Below are 19,208 nucleotides of genomic sequence, written 5' to 3' on the forward strand. Positions count from 1 at the left end.
GTCGGCTGAGTCCAATCCTGGATGGCCTGAACCTTAACCGGATCCATCTCGATAGTAGAAGGGGAAAAGATGAACCCCAAAAATGAAACTTTCTGCACACCGAAGAGACACTTTGATCCCTTCACGAACAAGGAATTAGCACGCAGTACCTGGAAAACCATTCTGACTTGCTTCACATGAGACTCCCAATCATCTGAGAAGATCAAAATGTCATCCAAGTAAACAATCAAGAATTTATCCAGATACTCACGGAAAATGTCATGCATAAAAGACTGAAAAACAGATGGAGCATTGGCAAGTCCGAACGGCATCACCAGATACTCAAAATGACCCTCGGGCGTATTAAATGCCGTTTTCCATTCATCTCCCTGCCTGATTCTCACCAGATTATACGCACCACGAAGATCAATCTTAGTAAACCAACTAGCCCCCTTAATCCGAGCAAACAAGTCAGAAATCAATGGCAAGGGATACTGAAATTTAACAGTGATCTTATTAAGAAGGCGGTAATCAATACACGGTCTTAGCGAACCATCCTTCTTGGCTACAAAAAAGAACCCTGCTCCCAATGGTGACGACGATGGGCGAATATGTCCCTTCTCCAGGGACTCCTTCACATAACTGCGCATAGCGGTGTGTTCAGGTACGGACAAATTAAATAAACGACCCTTAGGGAATTTACTACCAGGAATCAAATCGATAGCACAATCACAATTCCTATGCGGAGGTAGGGCATCAGACTTGGACTCTTCAAATACATCCTGAAAGTCCGACAAGAACTCTGGGATGTCAGAAGGAATGGATGACGAAATAGACAAAAATGGAACATCACCATGTACTCCCTGACAACCCCAGCTGGTTACCGACATAGAGTTCCAATCCAATACTGGATTATGGGTTTGTAGCCATGGCAACCCCAACACGACCACATCATGCAAATTATGCAGTACCAGAAAGCGAATAACTTCCTGATGTGCAGGAGCCATGCACATGGTCAGCTGGGCCCAGTACTGAGGCTAATTCTTGGCCAAAGGTGTAGCATCAATTCCTCTCAACGGAATAGGACACCGCAAAGGCTCCAAGAAAAATCCACAACGTTTAGCATAATCCAAATCCATCAGATTCAGGGCAGCGCCTGAATCCACAAACGCCATGACAGAATACGATGACAAAGAGCACATTAAGGTAATGGACAAAAGGAATTTGGACTGTACAGTACCAATAACGGCAGAGCTATCGAACCGCCTAGTGCGTTTAGGACAATTAGAAATATCATGAGTAGAATCACCACAATAGAAACACAGTCTGTTCAGACGTCTGTGTTCTTGCCGTTCTACTTTAGTCATAGTCCTGTCGCACTGCATAGGCTTAGGTTTACTCTCAGACAATACCGCCAAATGGTGCACAGATTTACGCTCGCGCAAGCGACGACCGATCTGAATGGCCAAGGACATAGACTCATTCAAACCAGCAGGCATAGGAAATCCCACCATTACATCCTTAAGAGCTTCAGAGAGACCCTTTCTGAACAAAGCCGCTAGTGCAGATTCATTCCACAGAGTGAGTACTGACCACTTCCTAAATTTCTGACAATATACTTCTACATCATCCTGACCCTGGCATAAAGCCAGCAGATTTTTCTCAGCCTGATCCACTGAATTAGGCTCATCGTAAAGCAATCCCAGCGCCTGGAAAAATGCATCAACATTACTCAATGCAGAATCTCCTGGTGCAAGAGAAAACGCCCAGTCCTGTGGGTCGCCGCGCAAAAAAGAAATAATAATCAAAACCTGTTGAATAGGATTACCAGAAGAATGAGGTTTCAAGGCCAAAAATAGCTTACAATTATTTCTGAAGCTCAGGAACTTAGTTCTGTCACCAAAAAACAAATCAGGAATCGGAATTCTTGGTTCTAGCATCGATTTCTGATCAATAGTATCTTGAATCTTTTGTACATTAACAACGAGATTATCCATTGAGGAGCACAGACCCTGAATATCCATGTCCACACCTGTGTCCTGAAGCACTCTAATGTCTAGGGGAAAAAAAAGACTGAAGACAGAGCTAAGAAAAAAAATGATGTCAGGATTTCTTTTTTCCCTCTATTGGGAATCATTGGTGTGGCTCCTTGTACTGTTATGGCTGGCAATCAGGCAACACAGCGTGCAGTAATCAGCGCACATACAGAGATCTGGCAATAACCAAAAACAATAGGACGAGCTCTGAGACGTGGAATCTCTGTAGACTGCAGTACCTGATCTATCCTCACACAACTATAAGCAGCAGTGGATTGCGCCTGTCACTACCTATGCAACTCGGCACTGCCTGAGGAGCTGACTAGCCTGAAGATAGAAATACAAGCCTGACTTACCTCAGAGAAATACCCCAAAGGAATAGGCAGCCCCCCACATATAATGACTGTTAGCAAGATGAAAAGACAAACGTAGGAATGAAATAGATTCAGCAAAGTGAGGCCCGATATTCTAGACAGAGCGAGGATAGCAAAGAGAACTATGCAGTCTACAAAAAACCCTAAAACGAAAACCACGCAAAGGGGCAAAAAGACCCACCGTGCCGAACTAACAGCACGGCGGTGCACCCCTTTGCTTCTCAGAGCTTCCAGCAAAAGTTAATAGCAAGCTGGACAGAAAAAACAGAAAACAAACTAGAAGCACTTATCTAGCAGAGCAGCAGGCCCAAGGAAAGATGCAGTAGCTCAGATCCAACACTGGAACATTGCCAAGGAGCAAGGAAGACAGACTCAGGTGGAGCTAAATAGCAAGGCAGCCAACGAGCTCACCAAAACACCTGAGGGAGGAAGCCCAGAGACTGCAATACCACTTGTGACCACAGAAGTGAACTCAGCCACAGAATTCACAACACAAGGGCATTGAAGATGAAACGTGGCTGGGTCTTTCAATATGACAATGATCCAAAACACACCGCCAGGGCAACGAAGGAGTGGCTTCGTAAGAAGCATTTCAAGGTCCTGGAGTGGCCTAGCCAGTCTCCAGATCTCAACCCTATAAAAAACCTTTGGAGGGAGTTGAAAGTCCGTGTTGCCAAGCGAAAAGCCAAAAACATCACTGCTCTAGAGGAGATCTGCATGGAGGAATGGGCCAACACACCAACAACAGTGTGTGGCAACCTTGTGAAGACTTACAGAAAACGTTTGACCTCTGTCATTGCCAACAAAGGATATATTACAAAGTATTGAGATGAAATTTTGTTTCTGACCAAATACTTATTTTCCACCATAATATGCAAATAAAATGTTAAAAAAACAGACAATGTGATTTTCTGGATTTTTTTTTCTCAGTTTGTCTCCCATAGTTGAGGTCTACCTATGATGTAAATTACAGATGCCTCATCTTTTTAAGTGGTGGAACTTGCACTATTGCTGACTGACTAAATACTTTTTTGCCCCACTGTATATCTAATTTCGATAACTCCGCTACAAAACATGTCATAGTCCTAACAAACTCATCATTCATCTCGGATTAACGTGAGCATGCTAATGAGATCAAATATGTCCTATCTGGGATACATATTTACAGAGAAAACCCTACTTCTTTACCAGACGGAGTTAGAAGCCCGAGTTTCAAGGGATGGGTAGATACACCGAGTGAGAATACGAATATATATTTTCGTGTTCTTAACGTAAACATGGTGCATAATATCGTACAAAAACCAAACAAAGAATCTTTCATGGATCCTAGAAACTTCTAGACACCTCTAAACAGTTCTCTGCTAGAGGAAAATTTGAGCCTAGTCGTAAATACCTCTCGGCCATAAAACTCCCCAGTACATTGGCAAAGCAGCTCTTGGCTGAATGAAAGGGAAGGGGGGCTTGGGAGTTGAAAGTCAGGAATTTGAAGCTACAAACTGTTGCAGCATCACTCCAAGAAGGGGGGCTTAGCCCACGCAGGCTAGCAAGAGAACTACTTATGATATTTCATACCATATCGTGACACTTATAATATAAAATCATTTATTAATTGTGACTCTGATCATGTTATATACTGCATAAAATGTAAGGCTTGCAACATTTGCTATATAGGTTACACCACAAGGAAAATCAAAAAAAGAATTTCAGAACACATAGCAAATATAAATAACAATAATTCAGGCTATTCTGTGGCTACGAAACATTTTATTTCTGTACATAAAGGAGACCCATCAGATTTTTCATTTTTTGGCATAGAAAGGGTTAGTCAGTCACCTAGAGGTGGAGATTGGAAGAAACAATTAGCACTGCGGAAGCCTTTTGGATCCTGACTTTAGACACTAAACATCCACACGGTATGAATTACAGGAATGACCTTTTTTACATATATTGAACTAACAGATAGATTTTGCGGCAATTTAACCCCTTAGCGACCGCCGATACGCCTTTTAACGGCGGCCGCTAAGGGTACTTAAACCACAGCGCCGTTAATTAACGGCGCTGTGGAAAAAGTCAATAGCGCCCCCCAGAGGCCGATTTTCTCCGGGGTCTCGGCTGCCGAGGGTAGACGAGACCCCAGAGAACATGATTCGGGGGGTTTTTAACCCACCCCGCATTTGCGATCGCCGGTAATTAACCGTTTACCGGCGATCGCAAAAAAAAAAAAAAGCGATCTCTTTTTAATTTCTCTGTCCTCCGATGTGATCGCACATCGGAGGACAGAGAAAAGGGGTCCCAGGTGGCCCCCCAATACTCACCTAGCTCCCCCGATGCTCCTCGTGTCTCCCGGTGGGCGCCGCCATCTTCAAAATAGCGGGCGCATGCGCAGTGCGCCCGCCGGCCGGCACCGGGAGAATCTTTGGGGTCTCGGCTGCCGGGGGTAGCCGAGACCCCAAAGAGCATGATCGGGGTCGGTATTACCGACCCCTGTTTTGCGATCGCCGGTAACTAACTGTTTACCGGCGACCGCAAAAAAAAAGTAAAGTGTAATTCTCTGTCCTCTGATGTGATCGCACATCAGAGGACAGAGAATTAGGGGGATTCGGGGACCCTAGCATACTCACCTAGGTCCCTGGATCCTCTTGCTGCTCCTCCTGGCCGCCGGCAGAAGAACATGGCGGACGCATGCCCAGTGCGCCCGCCATCTGTCTCCATCTGCCGGCCGGCAGGAGAACAGCAGTTGGGGCTAAAATTAGGGTTAGGGGTAGGGTTAGGGGTAGGGTTAGGGGTAGGGTTAGGGTTAGGGGTAGGGGTAGGGTTAGGGTTAGGGGTAGGGTTAGGGGTAGGGTTAGGGGTAGGGTTAGGGGTAGGGTTAGGGCTAGGGTTAGGGCTAGGGTTGGGGCTAAATTTAGGGTTAGGGTTGGGGCTAAATTTAGGGTTAGGGTTGGGGCTAAATTTAGGGTTAGGCTTCTTTCACACTTACGTCGGTACGGGGCCGTCGCAATGCGTCGGCCCGACATACTGACGCACGTTGTGAAAATTGTGCACAACGTGGGCAGCAGCTGTAGTTTTTCAACGCATCTGCTGCCCAATCTGTGTCCTGGGGAGGAGGGGGCGGAGTTACGGCCACGCATGCGCGGTCAGAAATGGCGGATGCGACGTACAAAAAAACGTTTCATTGAACGTTTTTTTGTGCCGACGCTCCGCCAAAACACAACTGATCCAGTGCACGACGGACGCGACGTGTGGCCATCCGTCACGATCCGTCGGCAATACAAGTCTATGGGCAAAAAACGCATCCTGCGGGCACATTTGCAGGATCCGTTTCTTGTCCAAAACGACGGATTGCGACGGAATGCCAAACGACGCAAGTGTGAAAGTAGCCTTAGGGCTAGGGTTAGGGTTGGGGCTAAAGTTAGGGCTAGGGTTGGGGCTAAAGTTAGGGTTAGAGCTGGGATTAGGGTTAGGGTTTGGATTAGGGTTGGTATTAGGGTTAGGGTTGGCATTAGGGTTACGCTTGGGATTAGGGTTAGGTTTGGGATTAGGGTTAAGGTTAGGGTTGTGATTAGGGGTGTATTGGGATTAGGGTTAGGTTTGAGGTTAGGGTTGAGATTAGGATTAGGGGTGTGTTGGATTTAGGGTTTTGATTAGGGTTATGGTTAGGGTTGACATTAGGGTTGTTTTGGGGTAAGGGTTGTGATTATGGTTAGGGTTAGTGATTAGGATTATGGATCAGGTTGGGATTAGGGTTAGGGGTGTGTTGGGGTTAGGGTTGGAGCTAGAATTGGGGGGTTTCCACTGTTTAGGTACATCAGGGGGTCTCCAAACACGACAGCCAATTTTGCGCTCAAAAAGTCAAATGGTGCTCCCTCCCTTCTGAGCTCTGCCGTGCGCCCAAACAGTGGGTTACCCCCACATATGGGGCATCAGCGTACTCGGGATAAATTGGACAACAACTTCTGGGGTCCAATTTCTCTTGTTACCCTTGTGAAAATAAAAACTTGGGGGCTACAAAAATTTTTTTGTGAAAAAAAAAAATATTTTTTATTTTCACGACTCTGCATTCTAAACTTCTGTAAAGCACTTGGGCATTCAAAGTTCTCACCACACATCTAGATAAGTTCCTTGGGGGGTCTAGTTTCCAAAATGGGGTCACTTGTGGGGGGTTACTACAGTTTAGGTATATCAGGGGCTCTGCAATCGCAACATAATGCCCACAGACCATTCTATCAAAGTCTGCATTCCAAAAAGGCGCTCCTTCCCTTCCGAGCTCTGCCGTGCGCCCAAACAGTGGTTTACCCCCACATATGGCGCATCAGCGTACTCGGGATAAATTGGACAACAATTATTGCAGTCCAATTTCTCCTGTTACCCTTGTGAAAATAAAAACTTGGGGACTACAATATCTTTTTTGTGGAAAAAAAAAATATTTTTTATTTTCACGACTCTGCATTCTAAACTTCTGTGAAGCACTTGGGCATTCAAAGTTCTCACCACACATCTAGATAAGTTCCTTGGGGGGTCTAGTTTCCAAAATGGGGTCACTTATGGGGGATTACTACAGTTTAGGTACATCAGGGGCTCTGCAATCGCAACATAATGCCCACAGACCATTCTATCAAAGTCTGCATTCCAAAAAGGCGCTCCTTCCCTTCCGAGCTCTGCCGTGCGCCCAAACAGTGGTTTACCCCCACATATGGTGCATCAGCGTACTCAGGATAAATTGGACAACAACTATTGCAGTCCAATTTCTCCTGTTACCCTTGTGAAAATAAAAACTTGGGGGCTACAATATCTTTTTTGTGGAAAAAAAAAATATTTATTGTCACGACTCTGCATTCTAAACTTCTGTGAAGCACTTGGGCATTCAAAGTTCTCACCACACATCTAGATAAGTTCCTTGGGGGGTCTAGTTTCCAAAATGGGGTCACTTGTGGAGGGTTTCTACTGGTTAGGTACATCAGGGGCTCTGCAAACGCAACATAATACCCGCAGACCATTCTATCAAAGTCTGCATTCCAAAACGGCGCTCCTTCACTTCCAAGCTCTGCGGTGCGCCCAAACAGTGGTTTACCCTCACATATGAGGTATCGACGTATTCAGGAGAAATTGCATAACAACTTTTGTGGTCTAATTTCTCCTGTTACCCTTGTGAAAATAAGAATTTGTGGGCGAAAAATCATTTTTGTGTAAACAAAAGCGATTTTTTATTTTCACGGCTCTACGTTATAAACTTCTGTGAAGCACTTGGGGATTCAAAGTGCTCACCACACATCTAGATAAGTTCCTTAAGGGGTCTAGTTTCCAAAATGGTGTCACTTGTGGGGGGTTTCCACTGTTTAGGCACATCAGGGGCTCTCTAAACGTGACATGGCGTCCGATCTCAATTCCACCCAATTCTGCATTGAAAAAGTCAAACGGCGCTCCTTCACTTCTAAGTTATGCGGTGCGCCCTAACAGTGGTTTACCCCCACATATGGGGTATTGGCGTATTCAGGAGAAATTGCATAACAAAATTTATGGTTCCATTTCTGTTTTTACACTTGTGAAAATAAAAAAAATGGTTCTGAATTAAGATGTTTGCAAAAAAAAGTTAAATGTTCATTTTTTCCTTCCACATTGTTTCAGTTCCTGTGAAGCACGTAAAGGGTTAATAAACTTCTTGAATGTGGTTTTGAGAACCTTGAGGGGTGTAGTTTTTAGAATGGTGTCACACTTCATTATTTTCTATCATATAGACCCCTCAAAATGACTTCAAATGTGATGTGGTCCCTAAAAAAAAATGGTGTTGTAAAAATGAGAAATTGCTGGTCAACTTTTAACCCTTATAACTCCCTAACAAAAAAACATTTTGTTTCCAAAATTGTGCTGATGTAAAGTAGACATGTGGGAAATGTTATTTATTAACTATTTTTCGTGACATATCTCTCTGATTTAAGGGCATAAAAATACAAAGTTTGAAAATTGCAAAATTTTAAAAATTTTCGCCATATTTCCGTTTTTTTCATAAATAATCGCAAGTAATATCGAAGAAATGTTACCACTAACATGAAGTACAATATGTCACGAAAAAACAGTCTCAGAATCAGCGGGATCCGTTGAAGCGTTCCAGAGTTATAACCTCATAAAGTGACAGTGGTCAGAATTGCAAAAATTGGCCTGGTCATTAAAGGGAACCTGTCACCCCGTTTTTGAAAGATGAGATATAAATAGTGTGAAATAGGGGCAGAGCTGGGCTTTACATTAGTGTCCTTTTGGTGCCTTTATTCCCCCGGGATGCTGCTGAAATACCTTTGTGAAGTGTCCGTTTTGTCCTGTCAGTCAAGTTGGTCAGGTCGAATGGGCGTTGTAAAATAGCGGTTCCTCCCCCTGATTCTCGGCTTGTCTTTCGTAAACGCGATCTGTGAATAGCACAGATCGCGCTTTTTCTTAGCGCCTGCGCAGTGAATTTGCCTCCGGCGCCTGCGCATTATGTTTTGCCCATCTGTGGGCAAAGCATAATTGACATCATTGCGCATGCGCGGGCCTTCACTTTAGCCGGGGTGCCCCGGAAGTTGTCATATCGGCAAAGTGTTATTCTGGATGCCGTATCTCATCCCACACTGCGAGCGTAAGGCAGGCGAGCGATCTTGGCACAAAACTTACGCTCGCAGTGTGGGATGAGATACGGCATCCAGAATAACACTTTGCCGATATGACAACTTCCGGGGCACCCCGGCTAAAGTGAAGGCCCGCGCATGCGCAATGATGTCAATTATGCTTTGCCCACAGATTGCCGGAGGCAAATTCACTGCGCAAGCGCTAAACATAACGCCAACGGCGGAACTAAACTTCGCAGGGAATTGCATGAGGTGGGGGAGGAACCGCTATTTTACAACGCCCATTCGACCTGACCAACTTGACTGACAGGACAAAACGGACACTTCACAAAGGTATTTCAGCAGCATCCCGGGGGAATAAAGGCACCAAAAGGACACTAATGTAAAGCCCAGCTCTGCCCCTATTTCACACTATTTATATCTCATCTTTCAAAAACGGGGTGACAGGTTCCCTTTAAGTACCAAATTGGCTCTGTCACTAAGGGGTTAAAGTATATATTCATGCAATATTCAATGTATTTGAAATAGGAGAGAAAAGTCTTGTTATGTGTGTTTAGCTGCAGCTTTTTTCAATGTAATTGATTGCTATGTCTGTGATTGGTTCCTTGCTATATATAAACCTGTTCATCTATATGGTATTAGTTCCTATGACTAAGGGCGCCGTGGTGCGCCAGAAACGCGTCAGGCAGAGAGGGTCTCTCTCTCTCTTTTGTAATATTGTTTTTTAAAATGCTCTAATAAATTTTGGATATTTTACTTACACTGGATAGACGTGCTGGATATTCCCTTTTCCTTTCTTCTGCCTTGCATGTGTAATTTACTGTACTGGTTAATAAATAAATAAATTAAAAAGACGTCCCCCCTGATTTTAATAACCAGCCAAGGGAAAGCAGACAGCTGTGAGCTGGTCTTATTATGCTGTAATATGGCCAATATCCATGGAGCTTACCAGCTTATTAATAGAAGCCCCCAGCTGTCTGTTTTGCCTTTGCTGGTTATTAAAAATGGGGGACCCCCAACAAATGACAAGGGGTCCCTCCTATTTTTAACAAGCAGATAAAGCAAAGCAGACAGCCTGATATTAATAGGCTGAGAAGGTCCATGGATGTTGGTCCTTTCCCAGCCTAATAAGACCAGCCATCAGCTGCCCCCAAAACGGCGCATCCATTAAATGTGCCAATTCTGTCCCTTAGCCTCAGCTTGTCCCTATTATGCTCTGCTTTATTATGTTCTGCTGCATTATGTAGTGTTACATTCTAATATCCTGTATTATGTTGTTCTGTATAATGTAATGCTGTATTATATTGTCCTGTTTTATGTAGTGCTGTACAATGTAGTGTTACATTATATTGTCCTGTATTAAGTAGTGCTGTATTATGTAGTGCTGTATTATGTAGTGCTGTATTATGGAGTGCTGTATTATGGAGTGCTGTATTATATTGTCCTGTATTAAGTAGTGCTGTATTATGTAGTGCTGTATTATGTAGTGTTACATTATATTGTCCTGTATTAAGTAGTGCTGTATTAGGTAGTGTGGTATTATGTAGTGCTGTATTATGTAGTGCTGTATTATATTGTCCTGTATTAAGTAGTGCTGTATTATGTAGTGCTGTATTATGTAGTGTTACATTATATTGTCCTGTATTAAGTAGTGCTGTATTATGTAGTGCTGTATTATGTAGTGCTGTATTATGGAGTGTTACATTTTATTGTCATGTATTATGTTGTCATGTGACGGGTGATTTTAATGTCATCGCTCAAAGAGAATCACTACAAATGACATAATAATACAGATACAGAGGAACAAATGCTTCACAGTACAAGTGACCGGGGGAGAGAGGACAGAGACCTTTCTTTACCTTTGTAGGAAGGGTAGATGATTGGCCAAAAGCACTGGTGAAATAGCCACAGAGAAACTACAGGACAGGGGCAAAGCGGAGAAGACAGAGAAACAGACAGAAGACTGGTCAGTATAAGGCGATTAACAGTTGTGAAGACATAAGTGTCACCCGGAGGGCGACGTGGAGGACAAGGTTATCTAATCAGTGGATTATTATTACACAATGTCCCTGTGTGCACAGCAACAAGGAACACCCGAAACTGTAAATATCTAGAATAACTAACTGTGCCTGCCATTGTCCTGTACCCCGAGTGTCATTATCCTGTACCCCGAGTGTCAGTGTCATCATCCTGTACCCCGAGTGTCAGTGTCATTATCCTGTACCCCAAGTGTCATTATCCTGTACCCCGAGTGTCAGTGTCATCATCCTGTACCCCAAGTGTCATCATCCTGTACCCCGAGTGTCAGTGTCATTATCCTGTACCCCAAGTGTCATTATCCTGTACCCCGAGTGTCAGTGTCATTATCCTGTACCCCGAGTGTCAGTGTCATTATCCTGTACCCTGAGTGTCATTATCCTGTACCCCGAGTGTCAGTGTCATTATCCTGTACCCCGAGTGTCAGTGTCATTATCCTGTACCCCCAGTGTCAGTGTCATTATCCTGTACCCCGAGTGTCAGTGTCATCATCCTGTACCCCAGTGTCAGTGTCATTATCCTGTACCCCAAGTGTCAGTGCCATTATCCTGTACCCCGAGTGTCGGTGTCATTATCCTGTACCTCGAGTGTCGGTGTCATTATCCTGTACCCCGAGTGTCAGTGTCATTATCCTGTACCCCGAGTGTCGGTGTCATTATCCTGTACCCCGAGTGTCAGTGTCATCATCCTGTACCCCGAGTGTCAGTGTCATTATCCTGTACCCCGAGTGTCATTATCCTGTACCCCGAGTGTCAGTGTCATTATCCTGTACCCCGAGTGTCGGTGTCATTATCCTGTACCCCGAGTGTCAGTGTCATCATCCTGTACCCCGAGTGTCAGTGTCATTATCCTGTACCCCGAGTGTCATTATCCTGTACCCCCAGTGTCAGTGTCATTATCCTGTACCCCGAGTGTCGGTGTCATTATCCTGTACCCCGAGTGTCGGTGTCATTATCCTGTACCCCGAGTGTCGGTGTCATTATCCTGTACCCCGAGTGTCAGTGTCATTATCCTGTACCCCGAGTGTCGGTGTCATTATCCTGTACCCCGAGTGTCAGTGTCATTATCCTGTACCCCCAGTGTCAGTGTCATTATCCTGTACCCCCAGTGTCAGTGTCATTATCCTGAACCCCGAGTGTCAGTGTCATTATCCTGTACCCCGAGTGTCAGTGTCATTATCCTGTACCCCCAGTGTCAGTGTCATTATCCTGTACCCCCAGTGTCAGTGTCATTATCCTGTACCCCGAGTGTCAGTGTCATTATCCTGTACCCCCAGTGTCAGTGTCATTATCCTGTACCCCCAGTGTCAGTGTCATTATCCTGTACCCCGAGTGTCAGTGTCATTATCCTGTACCCCGAGTGTCAGTGTCATTATCCTGTACCCCGAGTGTCAGTGTCATTATCCTGTACCCCCAGTGTCAGTGTCATTATCCTGTACCCCCAGTGTCAGTGTCATTATCCTGTACCCCGAGTGTCAGTGTCATTATCCTGTACCCCGAGTGTCAGTGTCATTATCCTATACCCCGAGTGTCAGTGTCATTATCCTGAACCCCGAGTGTCAGTGTCATTATCCTGTACCCCGAGTGTCAGTGTCATCATCCTGTACCCCGAGTGTCAGTGTCATTATCCTGTACCCCGAGTGTCAGTGTCATTATCCTGTACCCCAAGCGTCAGTGTCATTATCCTGTACCCCAAGCGTCAGTGTCATTATCCTGTACCCCAAGCGTCAGTGTCATTATCCTGTACCCCGAGTGTCTTTCTACCCAATGTGCCATTATATACAGGTATAACACCATGTGTAGTACAGTCCTTATAGGGGTGTACCCTGGGTTCCTGTCCTGCACAGTACATATACAGCTGTGATCCCCATCACACTCACATTCTACATATAAATATTTACCATCGCCACATCAGCCTGAAATATCTGCTTGATGAATTTATTCTTCGATGAGTGGACCAGCTGTATAATATCTCCATGAAGAGTGTCCCGATTCTTCTCCAGGAATCCTGAAATGCGACCAATATCTTTTACTATAATGTACCACAAGATTGCAGTGTGCAGCACTATGCTGTATTATGCCACGTCCTATAGTACTATGCTGTATTATGCCACGTCCTATAGCGCTATGCTGTATTATGCCACGTCCTATAGTACTATGCTGTATTATGCCACGTCCTATAGCGCTATGCTGTATTATGCCACGTCCTATAGTACTATGCTGTATTATGCCACGTCCTATAGCACTATGCTGTATTATGCCACGTCCTATAGTACTATGCTGTATTATGCCACGTCCTATAGTACTATGCTGTATTATGCCACGTCCTATAGTGCTATGCTGTATTATGCCACATCCTATAGCACTATGCTGTACTATGCCACGTCCTATAGTGCTATGCTGTATTATGCCACATCCTATAGCACTATGCTGTATTATGCCACATCCTATAGCACTATGCTGTATTATGCCACGTCCTATAGCGCTATGCTGTATTATGCCACATCCTATAGTACTATGCTGTATTATACCACGTCCTATAGCGCTATGCTGTATTATGCCACATCCTATAGTACTATACTGTATTATGTCATGTCCTATAGCGCTATGCTGTATTATGCCACGTCCTATAGCGCTATGCTGTATTATGCCATGTCCTATAGCGCTATGCTGTATTATGTCACGTCCTATAGCGCTATGCTGTATTATGTCACGTCCTATAGCGCTATGCTGTATTATGCCACATCCTATAGCACTCTGCTGTATTATGCCATGTCCTATAGCGCTATGCTGTATTATGCCACATCCTATCGTACTATGCTGTATTATGCCACGTCCTATAGCTCTATGCTGTATTATGCCACATCCTATAGTACTATGCTGTATTATGCCACGTCCTATAGCTCTATGCTGTATTATGCCACATCCTATCGTACTATGCTGTATTATGCCACGTCCTATAGCTCTATGCTGTATTATGCCACATCCTATAGTACTATGCTGTATTATGCCACGTCCTATAGCTCTATGCTGTATTATGCCACGTCCTATAGTGCTATGCTGTATTATGCCACATCCTATAGCACTATGCTGTATTATGCCACATCCTATAGTACTATGCTGTATTATGCCACATCCTATAGCACTATGCTGTATTATGCCACATCCTATAGCACTATAATACCCTGTTTTTTACATCTTTTACTAGCACTTGCGGATTACTGCAACATTTTTTCAAACTGAGTGTTTTTGGTTTTACTATTCTCTTTTGTGTCTTCAGGTTTCTTGGTGGTGTGTGAACATGATCATACAGACTTGTTCACTGTGCAAGTAGCCCATGTGTTCCTGTTTCCATAATTGTTCTCTTGTGTCTACAAGACTGGGGAGTTCCACCACTCCTCTTGGGCTATCTGCACAAAAGCTGTTCTACCCTGTATGCACACATGGATTTTTCCTCTCTGAACCCTGTTCACACAGGTTATATACAGATGATCAGGTTTTTAAATACATCAGATAGGGATTGCATACATTAGTTAGGACTGCTCTGATAAGGGTATACCGTGAAGATTGGTAGAGCAGCTTAGTATACATTTTTTGCAAAAAACGTATCAACCAAATACCCTGTTTTTTACATCTTTTACTAGCACTTGCGGATTACTGCAACATTTTTTCAAACTGAGTGTTTTTGGTTTTACTATTCTCTTTTGTGTCTTCAGGTTTCTTGGTGGTGTGTGAACATGATCATACAGACTTGTTCACTGTGCAAGTAGCCCATGTGTTCCTGTTTCCATAATTGTTCTCTTGTGTCTACAAGACTGGGGAGTTCCACCACTCCTCTTGGGCTATCTGCACAAAAGCTGTTCTACCCTGTATGCACACATGGATTTTTCCTCTCTGAACCCTGTTCACACAGGTTATATACAGATGATCAGGTTTTTAAATACATCAGATAGGGATTGCATACATTAGTTAGGACTGCTCTGATAAGGGTATACCGTGAAGATTGGTAGAGCAGCTTAGTATACATTTTTTGCAAAAAACGTATCAACCAAATACCCTGTTTTTTACATCTTTTACTAGCACTTGCGGATTACTGCAACATTTTTTCAAACTGAGTGTTTTTGGTTTTACTATTCTCTTTTGTGTCTTCAGGTTTCTTGGTGGTGTGTGAACATGATCATACAGACTTGTTCACTGTGCAAGTAGCCCATGTGTTCCTGTTTCCATAATTGTTCTCTTGTGTCTACAAGACTGGGGAGTTCCACCACTCCTCTTGGGCTATCTGCACAAAAGCTGTTCTACCCTGTATGCACACATGGATTTTTCCTCTCTGAACCCTGTTCACACAGGTTATATACAGATGATCAGGTTTTTAAATACATCAGATAGGGATTGCATACATTAGTTAGGACTGCTCTGATAAGGGTATACCGTGAAGATTGGTAGAGCAGCTTAGTATACATTTTTTGCAAAAAACGTATCAACCAAATACCCTGTTTTTTACATCTTTTACTAGCACTTGCGGATTACTGCAACATTTTTTCAAACTGAGTGTTTTTGGTTTTACTATTCTCTTTTGTGTCTTCATCCTATAGCACTATGCTGTATTATGCCACGTCCTATAGCGCTATGCTGTATTATGCCACATCCTATAGTACTATGCTGTATTATGCCACGTCCTATAGCGCTATGCTGTATTATGCCATGTCCTATAGCGCTATGCTGTATTATGTCACGTCCTATAGCGCTATGCTGTATTATGTCACGTCCTATAGCGCTATGCTGTATTATGCCACATCCTATAGCACTCTGCTGTATTATGCCACGTCCTATAGCGCTATGCTGTATTATGCCACATCCTATCGTACTATGCTGTATTATGTCACGTCCTACAGCGCTATGCTGTATTATGCCACATCCTATAGTACTATGCTGTATTATGCCACGTCCTATAGCTCTATGCTGTATTATGCCACATCCTATAGCACTATGCTGTATTATAACATAGTAACATAGTTAGTAAGGCCGAAAAAAGACATTTGTCCATCCAGTTCAGCCTATATTCCATCATAATACATCCCCAGATCTACGTCCTTCTACAGAACCTAATAATTGTATGATACAATATTGTTCTGCTCCAGGAAGACATCCAGGCCTCTCTTGAACCCCTCGACTGAGTTCGCCATCACCACCTCCTCAGGCAAGCAATTCCAGATTCTCACTGCCCTAACAGTAAAGAATCCTCTTCTATGTTGGTGGAAAAACCTTCTCTCCTCCAGACGCAAAGAATGCCCCCTTGTGCCCGTCACCTTCCTTGGTATAAACAGATCCTCAGCGAGATATTTGTATTGTCCCCTTATATACTTATACATGGTTATTAGATCGCCCCTCAGTCGTCTTTTTTCTAGACTAAATAATCCTAATTTCACTAATCTATCTGGGTATTGTAGTTCTCCCATCCCCTTTATTAATTTTGTTGCCCTCCTTTGTACTCTCTCTAGTTCCATTATATCCTTCATGAGCACCGGTGCCCAAAACTGGACACAGTACTCCATGTGCGGTCTAACTAGGGATTTGTACAGAGGCAGTATAATGCTCTCATCATGTGTATCCAGACCTCTTTTAATGCACCCCATGATCCTGTTTGCCTTGGCAGCTGCTGCCTGGCACTGGCTGCTCCAGGTAAGTTTATCATTAACTAGGATCCCCAAGTCCTTCTCCCTGTCAGATTTACCCAGTGGTTTCCCATTCAGTGTGTAATGGTGATATTGATTCCTTCTTCCCATGTGTATAACCTTACATTTATCATTGTTAAACCTCATCTGCCACCTTTCAGCCCAAGTTTCCAACTTATCCAGATCCATCTGTAGCAGAATACTATCTTCTCTTGTATTAACTGCTTTACATAGTTTTGTATCATCTGCAAATATCGATATTTTACTGTGTAAACCTTCTACCAGATCATTAATGAATATGTTGAAGAGAACAGGTCCCAATACTGACCCCTGCGGTACCCCACTGGTCACAGCGACCCAGTTAGAGACTATACCATTTATAACCACCCTCTGCTTTCTATCACTAAGCCAGTTACTAACCCATTTACACACATTTTCCCCCAGACCAAGCATTCTCATTTTGTGTACCAACCTCTTGTGCGGCACGGTATCAAACGCTTTGGAAAAATCGAGATATACCACGTCCAATGACTCACCGTGGTCCAGCCTATAGCTTACCTCTTCATAAAAACTGATTAGATTGGTTTGACAGGAGCGATTTCTCATAAACCCATGCTGATATGGAGTTAAACAGTTATTCTCATTGAGATAATCCAGAATAACATCCCTCAGAAACCCTTCAAATATTTTACCAACAATAGAGGTTAGACTTACTGGCCTATGATTTCCAGGTTCACTTTTAGAGCCCTTTTTGAATATTGGCACCACATTTGCTATGCGCCAGTCCTGCGGAACAGATCCTGTCGCTATAGAGTCCCTAAAAATAAGAAATAATGGTTTATCTATTACATTACTTAGTTACCTTAGTACTCGTGGGTGTATGCCATCCGGACCCGGAGATTTATCTATTTTAATCTTATTTAGCCGATTTCGCACCTCTTCTTGGGTTAGATTGGTGACCCTTAATATAGGGTTTTCATTGTTTCTTGGGATTTCACCTAGCATTTCATTTTCCACCGTGAATACCGTGGAGAAGAAGGTGTTTAATATGTTAGCTTTTTCCTCGTCATCTACAACCATTCTTTCCTCACTATTTTTTAAGGGGCCTACATTTTCAGTTTTTATTCTTTTACTATTGATATAGTTGAAGAACAGTTTGGGATTAGTTTTACTCTCCTTAGCAATGTGCTTCTCTGTTTCCTTTTTGGCAGCTTTAATTAGTTTTTTAGATAAAGTATTTTTCTCCCTATAGTTTTTTAGAGCTTCAATGGTGCCATCCTGCTTTAGTAGTGCAAATGCTTTCTTTTTACTGTTAATTGCCTGTCTTACTTCTTTGTTTAGCCACATTGGGTTTTTCCTATTTCTAGTCCTTTTATTCCCACAAGGTATAAACCGCTTGCACTGCCTATTTAGGATGTTCTTAAACATTTCCCATTTATTATCTGTATTCTTATTTCTGAGGATATTGTCCCAGTCTACCAGATTAAGGGCATCTCTAAGCTGGTCAAACTTTGCCTTCCTAAAGTTCAGTGTTTTGTGACTCCCTGACAAGTGCCCCTAGTGAAAGACAGGTGAAACTGTACAATATTGTGGTCGCTATTTCCTAGATGCCCGACCACCTGCAGATTTGTTATTCTGTCAGGTCTATTAGATAGTATTAGGTCTAAAAGTGCTGCTCCTTTGGTTGGATTCTGCACCAATTGTGAAAGATAATTTTTCTTGGTTATTAGCAGAAACCTGTTGCCTTTATGGGTTTCACAGGTTTCTGTTTCCCAGTTAATATCCGGGTAGTTAAAGTCCCCCATAACCAGGACTTCATTATGGGTTGCAGCTTCATCTATCTGCTTTAGAAGTAGACTTTCCATGGTTTCTGTTATATTTGGGGGTTTGTAACAGACCCCAATGAGAATTTTGTTACCATTTTTCCCTCCATGAATTTCGACCCATATGGACTCGACATCCTCATTTCCTTCGCTAATATCCTCCCTTAAAGTGGACTTAAGACAAGACTTTACATAGAGACAAACCCCTCCTCCTCTCCGATTTTTACGATCCTTTCTAAACAGACTGTAACCCTGTAAGTTAACTGCCCAGTCATAGCTTTCATCTAACCATGTCTCGGTTATTCCCACTATGTCAAAGTTACCTGTAGATATTTCTGCTTCTAGTTCTTCCATCTTGTTTGTCAGGCTTCTGGCGTTTGCGAGCATGCAGTTTAGAGGATTTTGTTTTGTTCCAATCTCCTCGCTGTGGATTGCTTTAGAAATGTTCTTACCTCCCATCTGAGTATGTTTTCCTGGGTCTTCTTTGTTCAAGTCTAATGTTTTTCTTCCCGTCCCCTCTTCTTCTAGTTTAACGCCCTCCTGATGAGTGTAGTGAGTCTTCTGGCGAATGTGTGTTTCCCAGGTTTGTTGAGGTGTAGTCCATCTCTGGCGAGGAGTCCATCGTACCAGTAATTCACACCGTGGTCCAGGAATCCGAATCCTTGTCTGCACCATCGTCTTAGCCAGTT

At 43.4% G+C, this 19,208-nt stretch overlaps 1 protein-coding gene across 1 annotated transcript in view; it reads right to left on the bottom strand.

The window, feature by feature from the left end:
• The window catches only part of MYO7A (myosin VIIA), a 315,688-nt gene that overhangs the window by 119,281 nt on the left and 177,199 nt on the right, over positions 1 to 19,208 (bottom strand). Inside the window, exons 15-16 of the mRNA XM_069759369.1 lie at positions 12,923 to 13,029; positions 10,845 to 10,901 (exon numbers count right to left, since the gene is read on the bottom strand). Of these exons, the coding sequence (XP_069615470.1) occupies positions 10,845 to 10,901; positions 12,923 to 13,029 (164 nt within the window). The remainder of the gene's footprint in view (positions 1 to 10,844; positions 10,902 to 12,922; positions 13,030 to 19,208) is intronic.

Source organism: Ranitomeya imitator, chromosome 3 (genome assembly GCF_032444005.1).
Source record: "Ranitomeya imitator isolate aRanImi1 chromosome 3, aRanImi1.pri, whole genome shotgun sequence".
Taxonomy (NCBI): domain Eukaryota; kingdom Metazoa; phylum Chordata; class Amphibia; order Anura; family Dendrobatidae; genus Ranitomeya; species Ranitomeya imitator.